The sequence below is a fragment of the Miscanthus floridulus genome, unplaced genomic scaffold, assembly GCF_019320115.1.
Source record: "Miscanthus floridulus cultivar M001 unplaced genomic scaffold, ASM1932011v1 fs_190_2_3, whole genome shotgun sequence".
In the NCBI taxonomy this organism is placed as follows: domain Eukaryota; kingdom Viridiplantae; phylum Streptophyta; class Magnoliopsida; order Poales; family Poaceae; genus Miscanthus; species Miscanthus floridulus.
The window spans coordinates 10508-28684 of NW_027096358.1; the positions used below are offsets into that span (position 1 = coordinate 10508).

The window sequence follows — 18177 nt, forward strand, 5'->3', positions numbered from 1 at the left end:
AATAGGGATAGGCAAGGGCTGTAGAAATCTAGCGTACGCATATGGTCCGCCTTAACCCTTCCACAAATGTCACATTCTGAGATGTATTTAGCAATGTCATGTTTCATATTTGGCCACCAATACAAGTGACGCAAATCATGATACATCTTGTTACTTTCCGGATGAATGGATAATTTGGAGTTGTGAGCTTCATCCAAAAATTTTCTCCTAAGCTCTTCACTTGAGGGAACCACCAATCGGTTCTTGAACTTCTAAGTTATATTCTTTGATTAGCTCAAGCCACCTCCATTGTCCCATGTTCAGCTCGGATTGAGTGAAAATATATTTGAGACTCTTGTGATCCATGTAGATATGCACTTTATTTCCCAACAGGTAATATCTCCAAATTTTTAGAGTGTGCACAACTGTAGCCAGCTCTAAATCATAGGTGGGATAATTCAACTCGTGTTTTTTCAGTTGACGTGAAGCATAAGCTATTACACGTCCATCTTGCATAAGCACGCAACCCAATCCAGTCCTAGAGGCATCACAATACACATCAAATGGTCTTTCAATATCTGGTTGAGCAACAACAGGAGCAAAGGTAAGAAACTTTTTCAGGGCTTGGAAAGCTTCTTCACAAGCCGGACTCCATATAAACTTGACATCCTTCTAGAGCAACTTGGTCATTGGTTGAGCTATTTTGGAAAACTCAGGGATGAAGCATCGATAATAACCAGCAAGACTAAGGAACTGATGAATCTGATGCACTGATTTTGGAGATCTCCAATTTAACACATCCTGCACCTTGCCAGGATCCATAGAGATGCCTTCGGGGGTTAGGACATGCCCTAAAACTACACTTGATCCAACCAAAACTCACACTTGCTGAATTTGGCATATAGCTTGTGTTCCCGCAATCGAGTCAGGACTATGCGAAGTTGTTGTGCATGCTCTTCATTATTCTTGGAATATATCAATATGTCATCAATGAATACCACTACAAACTTGTCTAACTCTGGCATGAAGACTGAATTCATGAGATACATAAAGAATGCAGAAGCATTGGTGAGACCAAAAGACATGACTAGGTATTCATAAAGGCCATACCTAGTTGAGAAAGTTGTCTTTGGTATATCTTGTGGCCAGATCTTAATTTGGTGATACCCAGAACGAAGATTAATCATTGAAAACACCTTGGCATCAGCCAACTGATCGAACAAAGTATTAATACGAGGTAAAGGATACTTGTTCTTAATGGTTACCATGTTGAGAGGGCGATAATCCACACACATCCAAAGAGTGTCGTCCTTCTTCTTCATGAAAATAGCTAGACAACCACATGGTGAAGAACTAGGGCGGATAAATCCCTTCTCCAATAATTCTTCTAACTGTTTCTTCATCTAAGCCAGTTCCTTTGGAGCCATGTGGTAAGGACGCCATGAAATAGGAGCAGTACCAGGTTCTAACTCAATGGCAAACTCTGCATCCCTATCCGGTGGTAACCCAGGTAGATCCTTGGGGAAGACATCTAGAAACTCATAGACCACAGGAATAGAAGCAAGATCAGGAGAAGCTTCAGCATGAGCAACAACTGGCAAGGCGGGGGCTGAAGGCATAAGGAGAGACATTCGATCCTCAGAAGAAGGAAGCTTCAACTCAACAATTCTTTGCCTAAGGTTCAAGACTACCCTATAGTTTTTCAACCAGTTCATTCCCAGAATTACATCTATGTCTTACCCAGGCAGCACCATGAACTGGAGACGATAAGAGTGAGTTGCTAGCACTAGTCTCACTATGTCCGTCCGAGTGTTAACGCATAATTGCGCACCTAGGGTTCTGATTCTATAGGCAATAGAAATAGCCATAGTAGATATATTGTGCTTTTGTGCAAGCCCTATACTCATGAATGAATGTGATACACTAGAATCAAATAATACATATGCTAGGTGGGAATCAATGGTGAACATACTAGCCATCACAGGCTCTCCCTGCGGGATCTCCTCAGCCTCAGTGAAGTTAACCTATCCTGAGCGGCTCATGGGCACCTTCTTTCTGATGATAGTCCTCTTGACTAGATGAGAGTTGGCTGAAGGCTGAGAAGACTGACCAAGATGGTTCTAGGGGCACTCACGAGCATAGTGGACTTCCTTGACACACTTGAAACAAGCACCCAGCTTGTTCCCCTATCCTTGATGAGACGGAACTTGCTGTCCCTGAGGCTGCTACACCTGCTGAGTAGGTGTACGGTATTGAGTGGAAGGTGTCTGGTGAGTCTGCTGAGTCTGGCGAGAGACTGTCCACCCGGAGAGTGATAGGACACCCTTCTCACAATCTATACCTTCTGAGACTATAGGTGACTAGAAGACCCAGTGATCACCCTCTTGCGCTTCCACTCAGCCTGAGAGTCATGTTGAAGTCCCTCCATAGCAATGGCAGCATTCATTAAAGCACCAAAGGTCTGATAGCCCCCTATATATAGCTTCTCTTACAAGATGCAAGAGAGACCACGATTGAAACAGTCCATCTTCTTCTCATCAATATCCACATGAGTCCCAGTATACTGTGCAAGGTGGTTGAACTTGTTCACATATTCCATCACAGTCATGTTTCCTTGCTTCAGCTCCAGAAACTCGAACAACTTCCTATTTAGCAAACCAGCAGGAATATAGTATTGGCGGAAAGCAGTGATAAACTCCCGCCAAGTCACATGGTGGTCCATGGGTTGCATGGCATTGAAAGTGTCCCACCAAACACTGGTAGATCCCAGAAGCTGCTATGCAGCAAAGTGCACCTTCTGCTCATCAGTCACAGTGAGTAGCTAAAACTTCTACTCCATAATACGAAGCCAATGCTCTACGTCCAGAGGCTCAGCAGTCGGCGTGAACATGGGCGGGTGTGTCCCCATGAAGTCCTGAAAGGAACAAGGCCTCTCAGGACCGCGGGCACCACCCCCGTTCTCGCCGTTGCCACCAGGGCATCCACGGGCAAAGCCACCAATAGCCTATGCCAGCATCTCCAGGGCACGGGCTGACTCACGATGAGCAGCCATCATCTCTACATGGGTCATCAGAGGTGGTGGTGGCGGCGGAGGAGGAGGACCAAGGAGTGGGGCCTCGTGGCTCTCCCCGTTGGCATTGCCATGATCATCGCCACGACCATTTTCGCCTTGGTCTTCACCAAGACCATGGCCCATCCCAGGACTAGTGCTCCCTTGACCAAACCTCAGGTTCATCTGTAAACAGATAGGAACCCACCGTTGGGGACCAGGCCTCCATACTTAGAAACAAACGGCTAGAGAGATGACAAGGCCCAATAAATGGTTACAAGCAAGAACTTTTCCTTAAGAGTTAAAGCATTTCTCTTATTTATTAACCTATCATATTAACTACCCAAAAATTATATGTGAAGGGGAGTTTAGCTTAAACAAGATTCTCTTTTCATGATGCTTGGATCGACCTATTCGTTCGCTCAAGCCAGAATATAGCGGCATTCGCATATAATTTTTGGCACAGTGCACACTCACTTCCCGTACGCTAAACGATTCTTACACAACATAAGTTAGTGTACCTACAGAAGATTGATTAGATAAAACTAGTGCCACTATCCTAGATAGACCATATTAGGGCTTATACTTACTTACGTAATTTATCAGCATCCTACTTTTCGTCAAAACTTTTGTTGTTCAAATTTTAGGTTTTGAAAAGAATTTTTAAACTCGTAGACTCATTATTGGCTCTGATACCACCTGTGGCAAAACCACATGAAATAACACACTTTCGAAGGCGCTCGTCTTTCACTAGACATTAAGCACCCCAAAAGTTAGCTATATCGGACAGTTCCATCGAGCACACCCCACGGGAGAACTCGAAATAATTCACGTTTTACATCTAGAATCCAATAATGAGTACGAGCTTACAATACTTAGTCTATTTATACAACAAGAGTCTTACAAATTATTTATTACAGTACCAGGGTTCAGAGTGTGATAATTAAACAACGGAATAAAAATAAACATCTAGCGAAAATGATACAAGGATCCGTCTGTGCCCACCAGAAGCACTCCTCCACACAAGAGCTACTCCTCAAGCTACACCTGACAACAGGGTAAAATAAACCCTGAGTACACAATGTACTTGCAAGACTTACCCGACTAGTGGGAATAGTTTCACGACTCCAAGGGGTATGATAGGCAATATGGGTTTGTTGTTTTTTTTTTGCGAAAAGCATTACTAGAAGTACGTCCTTAAGATTAAGTTTAATTAGCAGTCATGATTACTTCATTAGCTAACCATTCTTGGTAAGCACATGTTCTACTTTCAAGCAAGGGTTGAGCAATCAGAACTAATTTATCATCTTTCACCTTTCAGTTCTTACTACGATGCTAGACCATAGCCAAGTCATACCGTCTCATAGAAATGGCGATTCGCGAACCAATGTATCCCAGTTGGGGTACCCTGAAACACACGCCCCGTTTGTACCCCAGGCACAAAGAAGACCAACCCATTCCACTCCTATCACGGGGTCCAGGTCCCCATCCAAACTTGGACTCCAGGCCCCCACACTTGAGACTCGGTCTCAATATGGTGCTTAGACCTCCACGTTTTCCCACCTCCAATCAGTCAGTCCGGAAAGAGCCGGAACCCACGATAAGAGCGTAATGAGCCTTCCTGCTCCCATAAGCAAGTATGTGCTCAGGATAATAAGTCTATGACCAGACTACCATCCATAGCAACGGACGGTCCTCAATCGACACGGACAGGGAAAATAGTATAACCAAGCTAAGCCCCGTGGCCGCGGGACACAACTCGTTACACCTACCAATACCCATACCATATCCCTGCCCGGTCTCTATTTTCCTTTCATCATTTTTATCATTAGAGTAATTATAATAATCACCTATCGTGAGTAACAGCAGGTTACTCACGCTACCAAAAACCTAAGCATCGCAGCTACTCGAATATATATATGCATGTAGTTTCCATAAAATTTCTATAACGTAAATGCACATCACATATATACATATAGTGATTATAAAAAATAAGGGTTATGCACCGGGGCTTGCCTTGGGCAGGCGCGGTGTTAGCCGAATCAGTCGATGGTGGCTCCGGGACTTCCTCCCTTACGAGGACCTCCTCCTCGTATTCCTCGATGATCTCCTCGAGCTCATGATCTTCTGTGGTCACTATCCCCACCAGCTCGTTCTCTACATGCATGCGATGATGATGCAACATTTAGCATCTAAGCAACAACAACTCTTAAAATAAGATTACGCATATAAAGCTGCTAAGCTAGCTCTAATGTCTAAGGTACTAAGCTAACTACCACCTTTACCAAGCAAGGTGTTGGGTTCACTAATCGATGTTTAGCTTAGCAAACTAAGGATATATATCTATTTCTACTAATGATTTAAAGTATATTGAAACAAGGAGCATTTAACTACCCTAGTGCTTAGTCTATCCTAAGGCTGCAAAATTTACAGTGAGCACATAGTAATACAATGAATCTACCATAAAAATTTCAGAACTAAAGCTATCACCAATTTACCATAAAAATTCCTACACTGATTAACTTAATAATATGAAGTACTTTCAAATGATTTAATAGCTCCTAGTGTCAACACATACAAACTTGAACTAAATATACCAACAGATAGATCACAATTTTAAGAACCTAACAAAATTTGTTTCACAATTTTTGGACACCTACATGATTTTATATTAATTACCAAAGATCAGCTCAGAATTTAAATTAGAAAACCATTTGCTAATTCCTTATGAAAAAGAAAATTGAATCTCTCGCGTGGCCCACATGCGCAGCCCATGCGACGCAGCGCGCGCACGTGAGTGCACGGTGGCCCATGGATGAGGGCCCACGTGAGGCCGGCCTGTAGCGCGAGATGGCCCGTGGCGGAGGAACCTCGCGCGTGCTGGTGTTTATGCAAAAGAGTCCTCGAACTTACTCCAAATCACAACTAAGTACTAACACTATTTCCCCCTCTCACAGGCCTTCTCACTTAACCCCCCCCCGACCTTTCCCTAATTCACCCACGCGCACCGCTAGTGACTCAGCGCATGGCGGCGTGGCGGGCGGTCACACGGCGTGACCGCACCGGCCCCCATAGGCTTGCACTGGCCCGTAGGTCGGGTCGACCTTCAACTACGGTCCAACCGCCTACACCAAACAGCAACGCGGGGCGGCAAGACATGCTGGAGTGAGCTATAGCGACGCGCGGCCATCCGCAGCAATGGCGCACCCGCTCCGATGAGCTAGGGCTGCTATGGACCTAATTGGCTCGCGCGTGAGCATTAGGAGGCTACCATGGACTAGGAAGAGGTGATGATGAGCAGGAGAGGGGGCAAGCCCTCGTGCGCACAGCGAGGAGACGAGCAACAACATGGCGCAGTACCAACAGCAGCGGCATCGTAGCAGAGCGGCAGATATAGTGGAGCAGCGGCGGGGAGGCTCGCAGCGCGGCGAGCGGCGGCCAGGGCGTAGGGCCCGCGATGGCAGAAGCACCGCACGGCCAAGGCAGGCAGCCAACCGTGGATGGCCACGCCCAGCCATGGGCCCATGGCCAAGCCAGGAGCAGGCCCGGCCAGCATGGCCTCGGCAACACACGTGATGCCAAGCTACGGAAGAGGCGGTGATCGCAGCCCTGGCCAGACAGCCCAAGGCCATTCACGTGCACGACTTTTAAATCATCAACCACGACTAAACCAACTCGATTGAGTCACAACCACCTAGACCATACCAAAGAGGGTACATTGGACTACCATTAGGAGCAATAACATAGCACTGGCTTTTAGCTACGTTTTTCAGAATTAATTCCCCAACATGGCACTGCCATTCTGTTTTCAGAGTTAGGAAATTTGCTAAGTCTAGGGCTGATTTTTGTTTCAACTTCAATTTCCAAGCTACTAAAAATACTAGCCAGCAATTTTATTTTTCTACAGCAAGAGTTGCATTGTTATCTACAAAGTTTGTACTTTAAACTTTATTTAAGTGACACAAGTATGTTTTATAATGTTTTTGTCCAATAAAAATCGGTTTTGAACCTCACTTGATACAACATGAACTATTGGATCAACTTTCCTTTAACACTTTTAGCAACCATTTTATGTTACAATCAATTCATCTACACTCTTTATCACATGCAATGTCACATAAACATGATGCTCATGACATGATTTAGCAGGTTGTTTAGGGTGTAACACCGAGGGTGTTACAGTACTGGCTTGGGCGTTTGAAAGGAATGGGATCTACTGAGTGCGTTCGGTGCACAGGCTGCTCAAGGAGGATCAAATAGCGGCGGCAATGGCTGCTAGGGGTGAAACTATGGCCTCGGGTGATGAACGCGCCCCTGGAGTGCAGTTTGGAAGCTTAATGTCCCTCCGAAGGTTCATGTTTTTTGGTGGCGGGTGTTACACAATTCCTTGCCGTCGAAAGCTGAGCTGAAAAGGAGACATATCGCCATGGAAAGTTTTTGTGAGACGTGTGGTGACCCGGATGAGTCCATGTACCATGTGGTTCTCTTATGGCATGTGGCGAGAAGATTTTGGGATGAAGTCCAGAAGCTGACAGGGTGAGAATTCCAGACCTTCACCCTTGTACGTGGGCGACGGACGTTCTTCATGCAGATATTTGCCCCGCTTCTTCAGCTGCTACACTAATCTGTGGCGCCGGGACTTTGTGGACTGGGCGGAATGCTCGTCGTCATGGCCGCAAGGTTTGGGAGACGGGGGCGACAGCTCGGTACATATCATCAATGTTGGAGGAGCTGTCCTCGCTGAAGTGGCAACGTCCGGATGAGGGCTGGATAAAGGTGAACACTAATGCGGCCTTTGACTCCAATACTTGCACTGGTCGAGCGGGGGTAGTGACTCCAATACGGCGTGGTGGCTTGATGATGTGCCGGATGCCTTGACTAGACTATGGCGGCGAAGGAGGGTTTGGAGTTAGCAGTGGAGAATGGCTACGATCGTGTTCTTTTGGAGGTTGATTGCCGAGGATTGCAGACCTTACTTGATGACCGTTCTAGTGTGAGGTCAGCTATTGGAGGTCTTTCTTTTGATATCACAGAGTTAGGCAGGAGTTTTGTTGATTTTAGAGTTAAGTGGGTGTGTAGGGAAGCCAACTCGGTGGCCGACTGTTGTGCAAGCATAGTGTCAGCCATGGAGCGCTCCCTTTTTTGGCTCGACAACGTCCCCGATTGGTTGTTGGGGCTAGCAGATTGTACTCCTGTTTCTGATTAATTAAAGCTGTGTTGCTAAAAAAAAGCCTCCATGGAGTTCTCAAGCTTGTCAAGGAACATGAAGATGAAAGGCAACTGTTCTTTCTCCTGCACGTGTGGCATCACTTGGATGCGTCTTTTCCTCGTCGTCAAAGTTTTAAGATGATCCCCATCTGAAACACAAGTTGTCTGTGCACAAAACACCCCCTACATGACGCGCCAACTATCGGAGTTTTTGACCCCAGCAGTAAAGATCAACATGGCAGTGAAGATCAGCGTATCGCGCCGCGCAGGAAATCAGAATGGTAACACCCACACTGAGACAGATTTATACGGGTCACAAAGTCCTTGCTGAATCAGTTTTATCCGTTGCTACTGAAGTCTCTTAGGTCCACTACCTACTTGAACAGTGAACAAGACCAGCTACCGTGTCTTGATTTCTTGAAGACAACACTATATAGCATGAAATTTGAAGGAGCAACATCCTTCCAGGCTTTCACGCAAGTACACCAATGTACCAAGCTCCAGTTTAGACTTGACAAGCACAGCTACAACATCAAGGCATCAAAAATATCTACATTGAATGCGGAAAAGGTTTCCAGGTGCCGGTTTGCCCTCAGAATGGCAGCAAGATGTCAAGAAGCACCAAAGGAAAATAAACTAAAAGAAGATTAAGGCACAACCATCCCATACCATTGAGAATTATTCAGATGGCAGATGCTCTGGAGCCAAAGAGCTTCAAAAACTTTGAGCAAGACTTCACCGATGCAAAACACAGTTAGTTTGGAGGGATCAATCTTCTGTGATTCGCCATCTTCTCAAAGCCTTCTCAAGTGTCTCAGCTCGTTCATGGACACGTGCTGCTTCATCTTCCACCCAAGTCCTGAAATAAGCCGGTAGATGTGTAATATCAGTTCCAAAAGAGACTTTTTTCCCTTTTCAGACTACCAGTACAACAATGAAGTGTGTTTGAACTTATAAATGCCCCAGACTACCAAGGCTAGACAAATAAATGCTCTACAGTTGGTATGCAGCACCGACAACACATTTAGAGAATATCAATAGCATAGTGCTGACACTGAAACAACACGTGTAACAGTAAAGTCATTGACCATCTTGATAATTTCTTCAAAAAGACTGTTGTTAATGCTAAGTATATTATTTTTCGCATTAAAATTGCATCATGAGGCCCCTATTTCCTTTAATTACCACAAATGTAGATGAGTAGATTTACCAGCATAAAAGCTTGCTTTGGTTTCAATGTAAATAGTAATTAATTCTGAAGTTTTGAAATATGCAAAAAAAAAAAATGTTTGTATTTCATGTTTTAGAAAACTGAAAACTTGTAACATCTGAAATTCAGAAAAAGAAACATGAAACTATGAATAATAGAAATACAGGAATTCAAATTTTAAGTTTCAACAACTAAATTACATAACCAAATAGCATAATTCATAGTTCAACTTATAGAAATTTACGAAAAGAACAAAAAAAATCAACTTTTTGTTTCATGATATTGGATTTTCTGCATTTTTCGAATTGTGAAGTTAAATTTGAACTTCCAAGAATCAGAATCCACAAATTTCAAATGTAAATAGTTAGGCCTCCAACTACAATTTAACCTCTGACCAGCTAGCCAACCCAATAAAAAGAACATAGCCAAATTAACTATAGCTATAGCTTGGCTTTCCTCCATGTGGCTTTTCAATGCAGCCAACAAAGAAGTTACAAACCAGACAATCATGCACAAATGCACAATGAATTGGTGTGTCCACATCGACCGATGATTCACACATTTTTCCTAGGGAGCGTCCCATGCAACCATATTGAAGTTGTTTTCTGCGATGACCAAAACAGTAAGGTTGTATAGAATACATACCTTAGCATCGTAAGAGCTTCCTTCTCAGCTTCAAGATATGATTTAGCTTCATTGACAGCTTGATGCTTGCTGGTCAAGTCAGTCAACTGGTTTTCCAAAGTTTGCTGATCAGCCATGACCTCTTCATTCTCAGTTGCCAATCTATCATACATGCCATCAACTTCTGACCTTAAATTTATGAGTTCCTGATTCTGGCGTTCTAAATCTGCTCTTTCTTTCAACAAGTCTGCTAGTTCCTCTTCTCTGTCTGTCCTCTCATTTGCAAGCTCATGCAACACATGTTGAAGATTATTGTCAACTTCAAGAACCCGTTCTTGCTCCTTTTTCATCTTTTCCTCCCATTGTTGTTGTATATCTCCCCTACTAATTAACTCTTCCATTATTTCAGCTGTAACAGAAAGATGGGCTTGGTTTTCTGCTTCAAGTCTATTTAACTCTTCCTGAATTGCTTCCTTCATTCGACCACTGGTTAACGCAGCAGCTGCTTGCACTTTAGTTACAGGTTTGTCTGGTTGAAGGCGTCTAGTATTTCCTGTAACATTCCATGATTGTAGAGAGAATAAAGATAGCAAGTTGAAACAGACATAACTAATACTGTCGTATGTCATTGGCATTGCCAAGATTGTAAACCATAGTCATGAGCTGCCAGAAGAGGGTAAGGCCTACTAAGAGCAACAGATCAGGTACTGCTTGGTAAGTTCATACATGCCCAAGTCAGATCAAATCATTTTATTCCAGAAGAAATTTTTTCAAGAGAATGACTAAAACTAACTAAAAATAGCTAGCATGGCAGCCTCAAGTATATGCAGAAAAAGGTATGAGTTTGACATTTAATGTCAAAGCAATCACCTGAACATTGAGGCCAAACCAATGCAACATAAAATACAAAGTATTTAGAGAACAGTTCTCAGTACTGCCCCATTCATTTGAATAGAGGACAAAAAAGCTCATGTGAACAGAAAAGTGAAACATATTAACATAACTTGAAAAACACCACTAGAAGAAACCAAAATAAGTTGTTTCTAATCACTATAATGGTCAATCTAAATATTAAAAAGGAGGTCCTCCTGTTCTTACTATTTCTGTTGCAAGTTAACTTGCAGAAAATTACTTGCATGTAACTGAAAAACACAGATAAATACTAACAGATCATACCAAAAACTCTGCTGATGATGCTGTTTTCACCAGCCATTAGCTCTATGAGCATGGATGGAGACACATCTGGGCAGGCACGCAGATCCAAAATGCAAACATTTTGACTCAGCATCTGGACTGTAACCAGAGTCAGGATTTCCAAAAAGAATGAAACAAAGCATCTAACTAAAGTTGCAGGACAAAATATCAAATAAAAGATATGAGTACCTTTTGGTCTATTTCCAATGCAAATGGATGCTCAACAAGCACTTTCCAGTTGACAAGATCGAAACGAGAGAGGTAACTACAACAACAACAAAGATCAAATAACTAAGAATTGCATTCCAATTATCAAATTGAACAGTAAAAACAATCAAATTTCATATGTCAAGCTATAGTACCTATCAGGTAGGAACAAGGAATTTCCCTTGGAAGGAGAGCCACTTGTCAATGTTCCCAAGGAGTTTGACAACTTGCTGGATACGATACCAGATTCTCCTAAAGCTTTCCATCACCAATTTAGAAAATTAGATATTTACAGTGTCAGCTACTCAAATAACATAATCTGGAACTTCAAGGGAAGCTAGTGCAAGGAAAAAAGAAAAGAAAATGGACAATATTGTAAAAGTTTCACTACATGTTACACTGGCAAATGCAATGCGGAATAGTTAGATCGGGAGGATTGTTTCTAAAACGTAGGAAGACCTTCTAGACTTCCAATATGATAAACAGTGAAACTTACATTGGATATATAGAAAGTCTGGGTCATCAATATTGACATCATCAAAGGCACATTGGACTGCGCCAGAAGTTAATTTACTAGGAACAATCCTTTGCATCCTTTTCCTACAAATTGCAAAAATAAAGATGTAACATAAAGAAACTAGCAAACGTCATGCATAGCTTTTAAATATATTTTATACTCTCTCGCCCCATTACCTCTCAAATTTTGAGCATAACTTAACAAACCATCTTGCAAATTCCCTCCGTGTACAAAAATCACTGGAGCTAACATCTTTCTCAATTATCTGATCAAGCACAGTATATGAGGAAAACATAATTAATACATTGCTTTCCTAATAAATATTGCCTACAGTATAAAATTAGGAATGAGTCAGCATACATGAAACAACATAACCATTGAAACAGCCATACATTGATAAGTGCAGACCACTTTTAATATATTTAAACAGCGATATGTTGTGTGTATAAACAACTTTTAACAATCGTGCTAGCGAGCTAGTTGACCTTCATGCAATTGAATCTCAGGAACCATAAGAAAAAAAAAACTGTCATTAGATCCTGGTCAACCAGTCACACAGGTCAGTCGGGATCGATGACGTCCTGAATAGTGGGTTCAAACCGATAAGCCAGTGGCAGAGGACTCAATATGGCTAGGTAGCGTCTCTGCCATACCTTGACTTTAGTGCACCATATTTCCCTCTTTTGCATCTCGGTTTTCCCTAGCAATGTTTTCTGATCATCCGATTAATCACGATTAATCGTCCTTATCGGTACTTAGCACTTGATTAGGCCCTCCGATTCGATCAGAGCGATCAGAAACCTGATCGTCCGATTAATCGTCGATTACTCGCGATTAATCGTCCGATTAAGTCTCTTTGCCGATCAGCACTAAATAGGCAGATGGGCTACTTCAGTTTACTGGGCTATATTTATTTGGGCCAGGCCCATTAGGGTTTCTCTTATATACCTCACCCCCACTCTTTCTCTCCTCAGTCCTCAGTACTCCTCACTACCGCTGTGTGTGCAGCTGAGCTCCATCTCTTCCCTGCTGCGTGCATCTCACTCCCTCCTCCCTCCCTTCCAGTTCCAATCCAAGCAGCCCATCCGTTTACTGGGCTGCTGAATGCTGATTGAATGGCAGCTAGTGTTATCTTAAAAACTCTGAATGTTGTTTGCAGTGTTTAATTATTTAGTTTGTAGTATGTACTCAGTACTCGTACTATATTAAGTAAGCTGTGGACTATGCTAGTTTTCTTAATTCCTACTTTTCTGGATCTGGATTATGTGCTGCTGTAATGCTGTCAGTCTGTCACACTATTCTTTTGCATCTACTTACTCAAGTTATCTATTATTCCTGCAGAAAATCAGCAAACATATGGAGGCTGGGACAAGAATATGGAGTCAGATCTCATAGGTAAGTAACCAACTAACTAGAAATATGCTCGATGTCTACTATATAAATATATAGTATATGGTATATTATATATATACCATACATATATGATATATACTTATATAGTCCTGCTATATGCTGGACGATTATATGGACGATTAGACCGATCAGAGGTCGATTAATCGTCCTGATCGTCCTAATCGGTACCAGACCAATTAGGAACGATAAGCCGATCAGAAAACATTGTTCCCTAGTATTTTTCCATATGTCTCCGCCATAAATTGAACTATGGAGCTCTATCAATGTAGTTGTGCCACACCTTAATTTGTATCCGCCCTCCACCACTGTGACAAGGGTCGCTGGTTGCCGCACCATTACTATGGAGGAAAATGCTGTTGCTAAGATCTGGGAGGCACCAAGCATATAAGAGCACCACCGGCGACAGATAGCAGTGCAGCCACAGTCGATACGGAGGTCTCCAGCGAAACCAAGACTACTGGAGCGAAGACATGCACAAGAGCAGCTAATGTTACTAGCCATGGAAGACCAATTTGGACAGCACTGAAGTGCTGGTGGTGCTGATGGAGTTGGGAGCAGAGAGAAACGAGGAAGACGGAAACTGTTGGCAGCATGCATATGCAGTGAGAGAGAGACTAGAGGTTCTGGGCTTAGGGCAGAACGTTAGGTAGGCTGTATGGGCCAGAGCACAGAAGCCCATCTAGGGCTGTTTGGGAGGGCTTATCCCAGCTCCAGCTCCCTACAGTATCTGGAGCTGCCAGAGCTAGTGCTAGTTTCATTTTGGAGCGAGCGAGAGAGAGAGAAACGGCTTCATGCGACAATGCACAAGATTGCATAGAAACTGGGGCTGTTTTGGGTGGAGAAGCTTTTGTTTACAGCATCTGGATCTGTTTTGGTCAATTTGTTTACAGTTCCATGTACAAGTTTGAGTTGTGATCAAAGGCAGATTATGCTCATTGGTCTTCAGCTCATTTACAACATTAAGTCTTCAGCTCATAATTTGTTAACTAATCAAACAGTGAGCGGAAATGTCCAATATTGTGTAAAATATGACGTGAGAATAAGTCCTAGGTTATTAGGGATATACATGTCAGATATGGTTAGAAAGGCCTCCACTGGGGTGGTAAGATCACCCATGAGAGCATCCAGGTGATCACAACATGTAAAATGCAACCAACCAAACACAATCTTCTGTGTTCAACCATACAGCCCAGCCCTTATGCACCCAATTAAACACATGCTTACTCAGTGCAAAATGCCCTATGCAACCCAACCAAACACCACCATATTACATACAGTAAGACTGGCTTGGGCTAGCCTGAATTAGCCCTTATGCAGGCTTCGAATTTTCCAAGGAACCATTCACACCCATTATGTACCCAATCCTTTTTTTATAGCTTTGTATTCATCTTCTGTAACTACTCATTCGTAGCATATCAAAAGCCATAGACCCAGATTAGTTGAAACCACTCAATCTGAACTAACCCCTTCGAAGTGTGTTTTTAGAAACCCGGTACCCACATCCCACTCGCGCATGTCCAGGTTGACCTAGATTTCTGGTTAGTATAGGCAAGGTTATTAAGGCATCGCCTAGTCCAAGCGATTTTTGAATCGCGGCATCCTACTCGCCGCGGCCTCCTTGCGTATGGCGTCGCCTTGGGGCAAAAGTCGTCGCCAAGGCGTCTGTGGACGCCACCGGGCAGAAAAGGCGTGCGCGGGGAAAAGGAGGGAGCTGCACGTGTGGGAAAGGGAGGGAGTTGTGTGGGCGAGAAAGGGATGGAGCTGCGCGCGAGAGAGAGGTAAAAGGGAGGGAGCTGCGCGCCGAGTTGAGAGAGGGAGAGGGAAAGGGACGAGAGAGGGAGAGAGAAGAGGGCGGGCCGCACACCTGAAATCCGGCGGTGGCACCGGCGCCTGCGACCGCGACTCCCGTGCCCATCCGCAACCGCGACTCCCGTCCCCATCCGTGACTGCGACATCCGCCCATCCACGACCGCATTCGGGAGTTAGGACTTCTCTGCCCGTCCGCTGCCTGCAGCCCTCCCTGATTCGTGTCGTCAACTTCCTCTGCAGGTTCCCTCTCCTTCCTCTGCTCTTCCTCCCCTCCTCTTAATTCTACGGCTCTGCTCCCCCCCCCCCCCCTCCTCTTTGCACTGCAGCTCTGCTCTTCCTCCCCTTCTTCCTCTACTCTGCTCTGCTGGTTGCTTGCTATTTGTGGCTGCTATGGATGCATAAGTCCATCTTTGCTTTTACAGCTGATAGATGATAGATGAGAGATTTGCTATGTTATGTTATGTCACTAGAGTCTAATTTGCTGCTATTGAGAGATGAGAAATTTCAGATTTGGTATTTTCCTACTTTATGCTGTGCCCTGTTACTCTAGCAGCACTATTTATTATGGTATTATATGGTACGATTTGCTTTTGATTTCTAGTGGTATTATATATTAAGATGTTTGTATGCAGTCGCCTCGCCTCGCGCCTTAAACGCCTAGGTGTCTGGAAGGGGGTAGCTCGCCGCACCTTGCCTTACCGCCTTAATAACCTTGAGTAGGGATGAAAATGGTACGGATATTTTCCGACCGTATTCAAAACCGAATCTGTTTAGAGGGGTTGAGATCTGTCCGTATCCGAGTCCGGATATCCAACATCCAATACCGTATCCGTATCCGAATACTCAAATCGCATATTTATGATGTCGATATCCAATCGTATCCTATCCGACATAGTTGACACTATCCGTATTCGAATCCGAATCCGGACAGAAATATGAAAACAAAAGTAATATCGGTGATATCCGTCCGTATCCGATCCGTTTTCATCCCTTACCTTGAGTATAGGTCAAACTAACAAGAATGAATAGTACCTGTAGCTTCTTCAATATAGAGAAAGCCTCCTCATGTACAGGATCTGTAGGAACTCCAAATGGAAAATGGCTGGCAGTTGCTATTCTGCAGTTTTGCCTTGAATCATCGGTTATTCCTTCAGCCTTCTTATCATGCGCTGCACTAGAAACTTCAATTTCATCATATTCCCTGTCATCTGCATCCTCCTTGATTGTCTCTGTTGACTCCATTGTTGACATTTTCTCTTGAACATAGTGTAATGGAGCAACAATGAGTTGCTGTATACCTGAAAATCAGCACCATTCCCTAATTCATTTTGTTCTCTTTACAGAACAAATGGCGATTGTATTCCAAATAGAACCCAAATTCTCTAACAAAGAAACAGACTTCCCTAAACTGCAAATCCAAAAGGAAGAACAGCTACCACCATTATTGCAATACAAAAAGGTTTTCAAAAAGGAATAAATTGTAACATTGCACACATTTATAAAGATTGTTACAACATGAACGCTCTTTGTACCCTACAAATTTTTGGTTTCTTTCGAGAGTACAAGATACGATGAACATACCCCACTCACATATGCATGCACATTCTATGTTTCCTGCTACACACGTCAAAGGCTGTGGAGTCATGTTTCGACCTCATTGAAAGTGAACATGCACACATCATGCACACAGACATGTTGATTCTGAGTAAATGAGGCACGCTAGTGACCAACCGAGTCCAAGGTACATGAAACCTAGTGGACCAGAACTCCGACAACTAGGTCCTGTGCCCATCCACATATCCACTTGATATTAGCTGCTGCAGATATTTCTTAATCTGTCACAGCTTTACATCCCACTACAAAATCTAACTAGAACTTCAATTAGTGTCTCTTGTAATAATATTTTTCAAGACGATCTGAAGAAGTGAGCAGTAAAAGGATTATGCCATGATAGAAGCACAGTGGTAAACCAACTTCAAATATGGAACATGGATCCTGGCAATGTGAGAGTTGAGTAATCTCAAATGCTATCATTTCACAGGTGGACTAGATGATACATTGCAAGTAAAAGTATCACAACCTTCAGAAAATTTAGAAATAGATTAAAAGAACAAGGACAGCAATCTAAAGTTGAAATTTCAGAACCACATGGACGCAAACAGGGGAATGAATATAGTGAAGCTACAGAAGGTAATGAACTCACGCTTCCTGGAGGATGGGAAGCGCCACGCCAGCCCAGCCAAGGCGATCGCCACAGAAGCTCCCAGCCCAACCACGACAGCTCTCCCAAACCCTACAAATCAACAACAATCCCCGCAATAAAAACAGAAAATTTGCTCGAGGGAGAAAGATTTGACCATCTACTTGTCTAAAAACGATAAGTCTACCAATCCTCCTCCTCCCCTGTTTCATCGGCTTCTCGTACTCGGGAAACCACCAGCCGCCGACCCCGTCTTCGGAGTCACCGGCGGCGGGAGACCAGCTGGTGCCGCCGGCAGCTACCCGAGCGGACACGCGGCAGCGTAGGTGAGGCCGCAGCTGTGGGAAGAGCATGGCATCGAGCCGCGGCGGCGGGGAGAGGCGGAGAGCGTAGGGGCCGACAGCCATGCCGGGGAGGAATCGAGGTCGCTAGGGTTTTGTGAATCGGGATTTCATCGCTAAGTGTCCATTTCGGGTCGAGTGTATATCATCCGTAGAACCTTTTTGATCCATTTGTGCTAGCAACATGTTAGGCTAGAAAAGTACCGAGCACATCGGGCCACATTGGTTACGTGTACAACTCCTTGTCCACTCTCCATGGTCCACGCTCAACATGGAAATGGGCCGACCCGGCACCGTGGCCTCAAGGCCAATTTTAGGGGTCATAGGTCGACCCATTTGCCATAGATGCTATAGCCTCCATGACTCATCGAGTGGTATGAGTCGACCAAATATTTTTTCTACAATCTCCTAAAAAAAGTATTTTTC

General features: G+C 43.8%; 1 protein-coding gene across 1 annotated transcript; it reads right to left on the minus strand.

The window, feature by feature from the left end:
* Positions 1-8556: 8556 nt before the first annotated feature.
* Positions 8557-17924, minus strand: LOC136530747 (uncharacterized). Its single transcript, XM_066523469.1, has 10 exons — positions 17598-17924; positions 17414-17503; positions 16243-16508; positions 12165-12253; positions 11968-12071; positions 11627-11729; positions 11454-11529; positions 11247-11358; positions 10092-10623; positions 8557-9095 (listed from the first exon to the last, which is right to left on the minus strand). The coding sequence occupies exons 1-10, from the start codon at positions 17815-17817 to the stop codon at positions 9005-9007; spliced, it is 1683 nt and encodes a 560-aa protein (XP_066379566.1). The 5' UTR covers positions 17818-17924; the 3' UTR covers positions 8557-9004.
* Between the last annotated feature and the right edge of the window lie 253 nt (positions 17925-18177).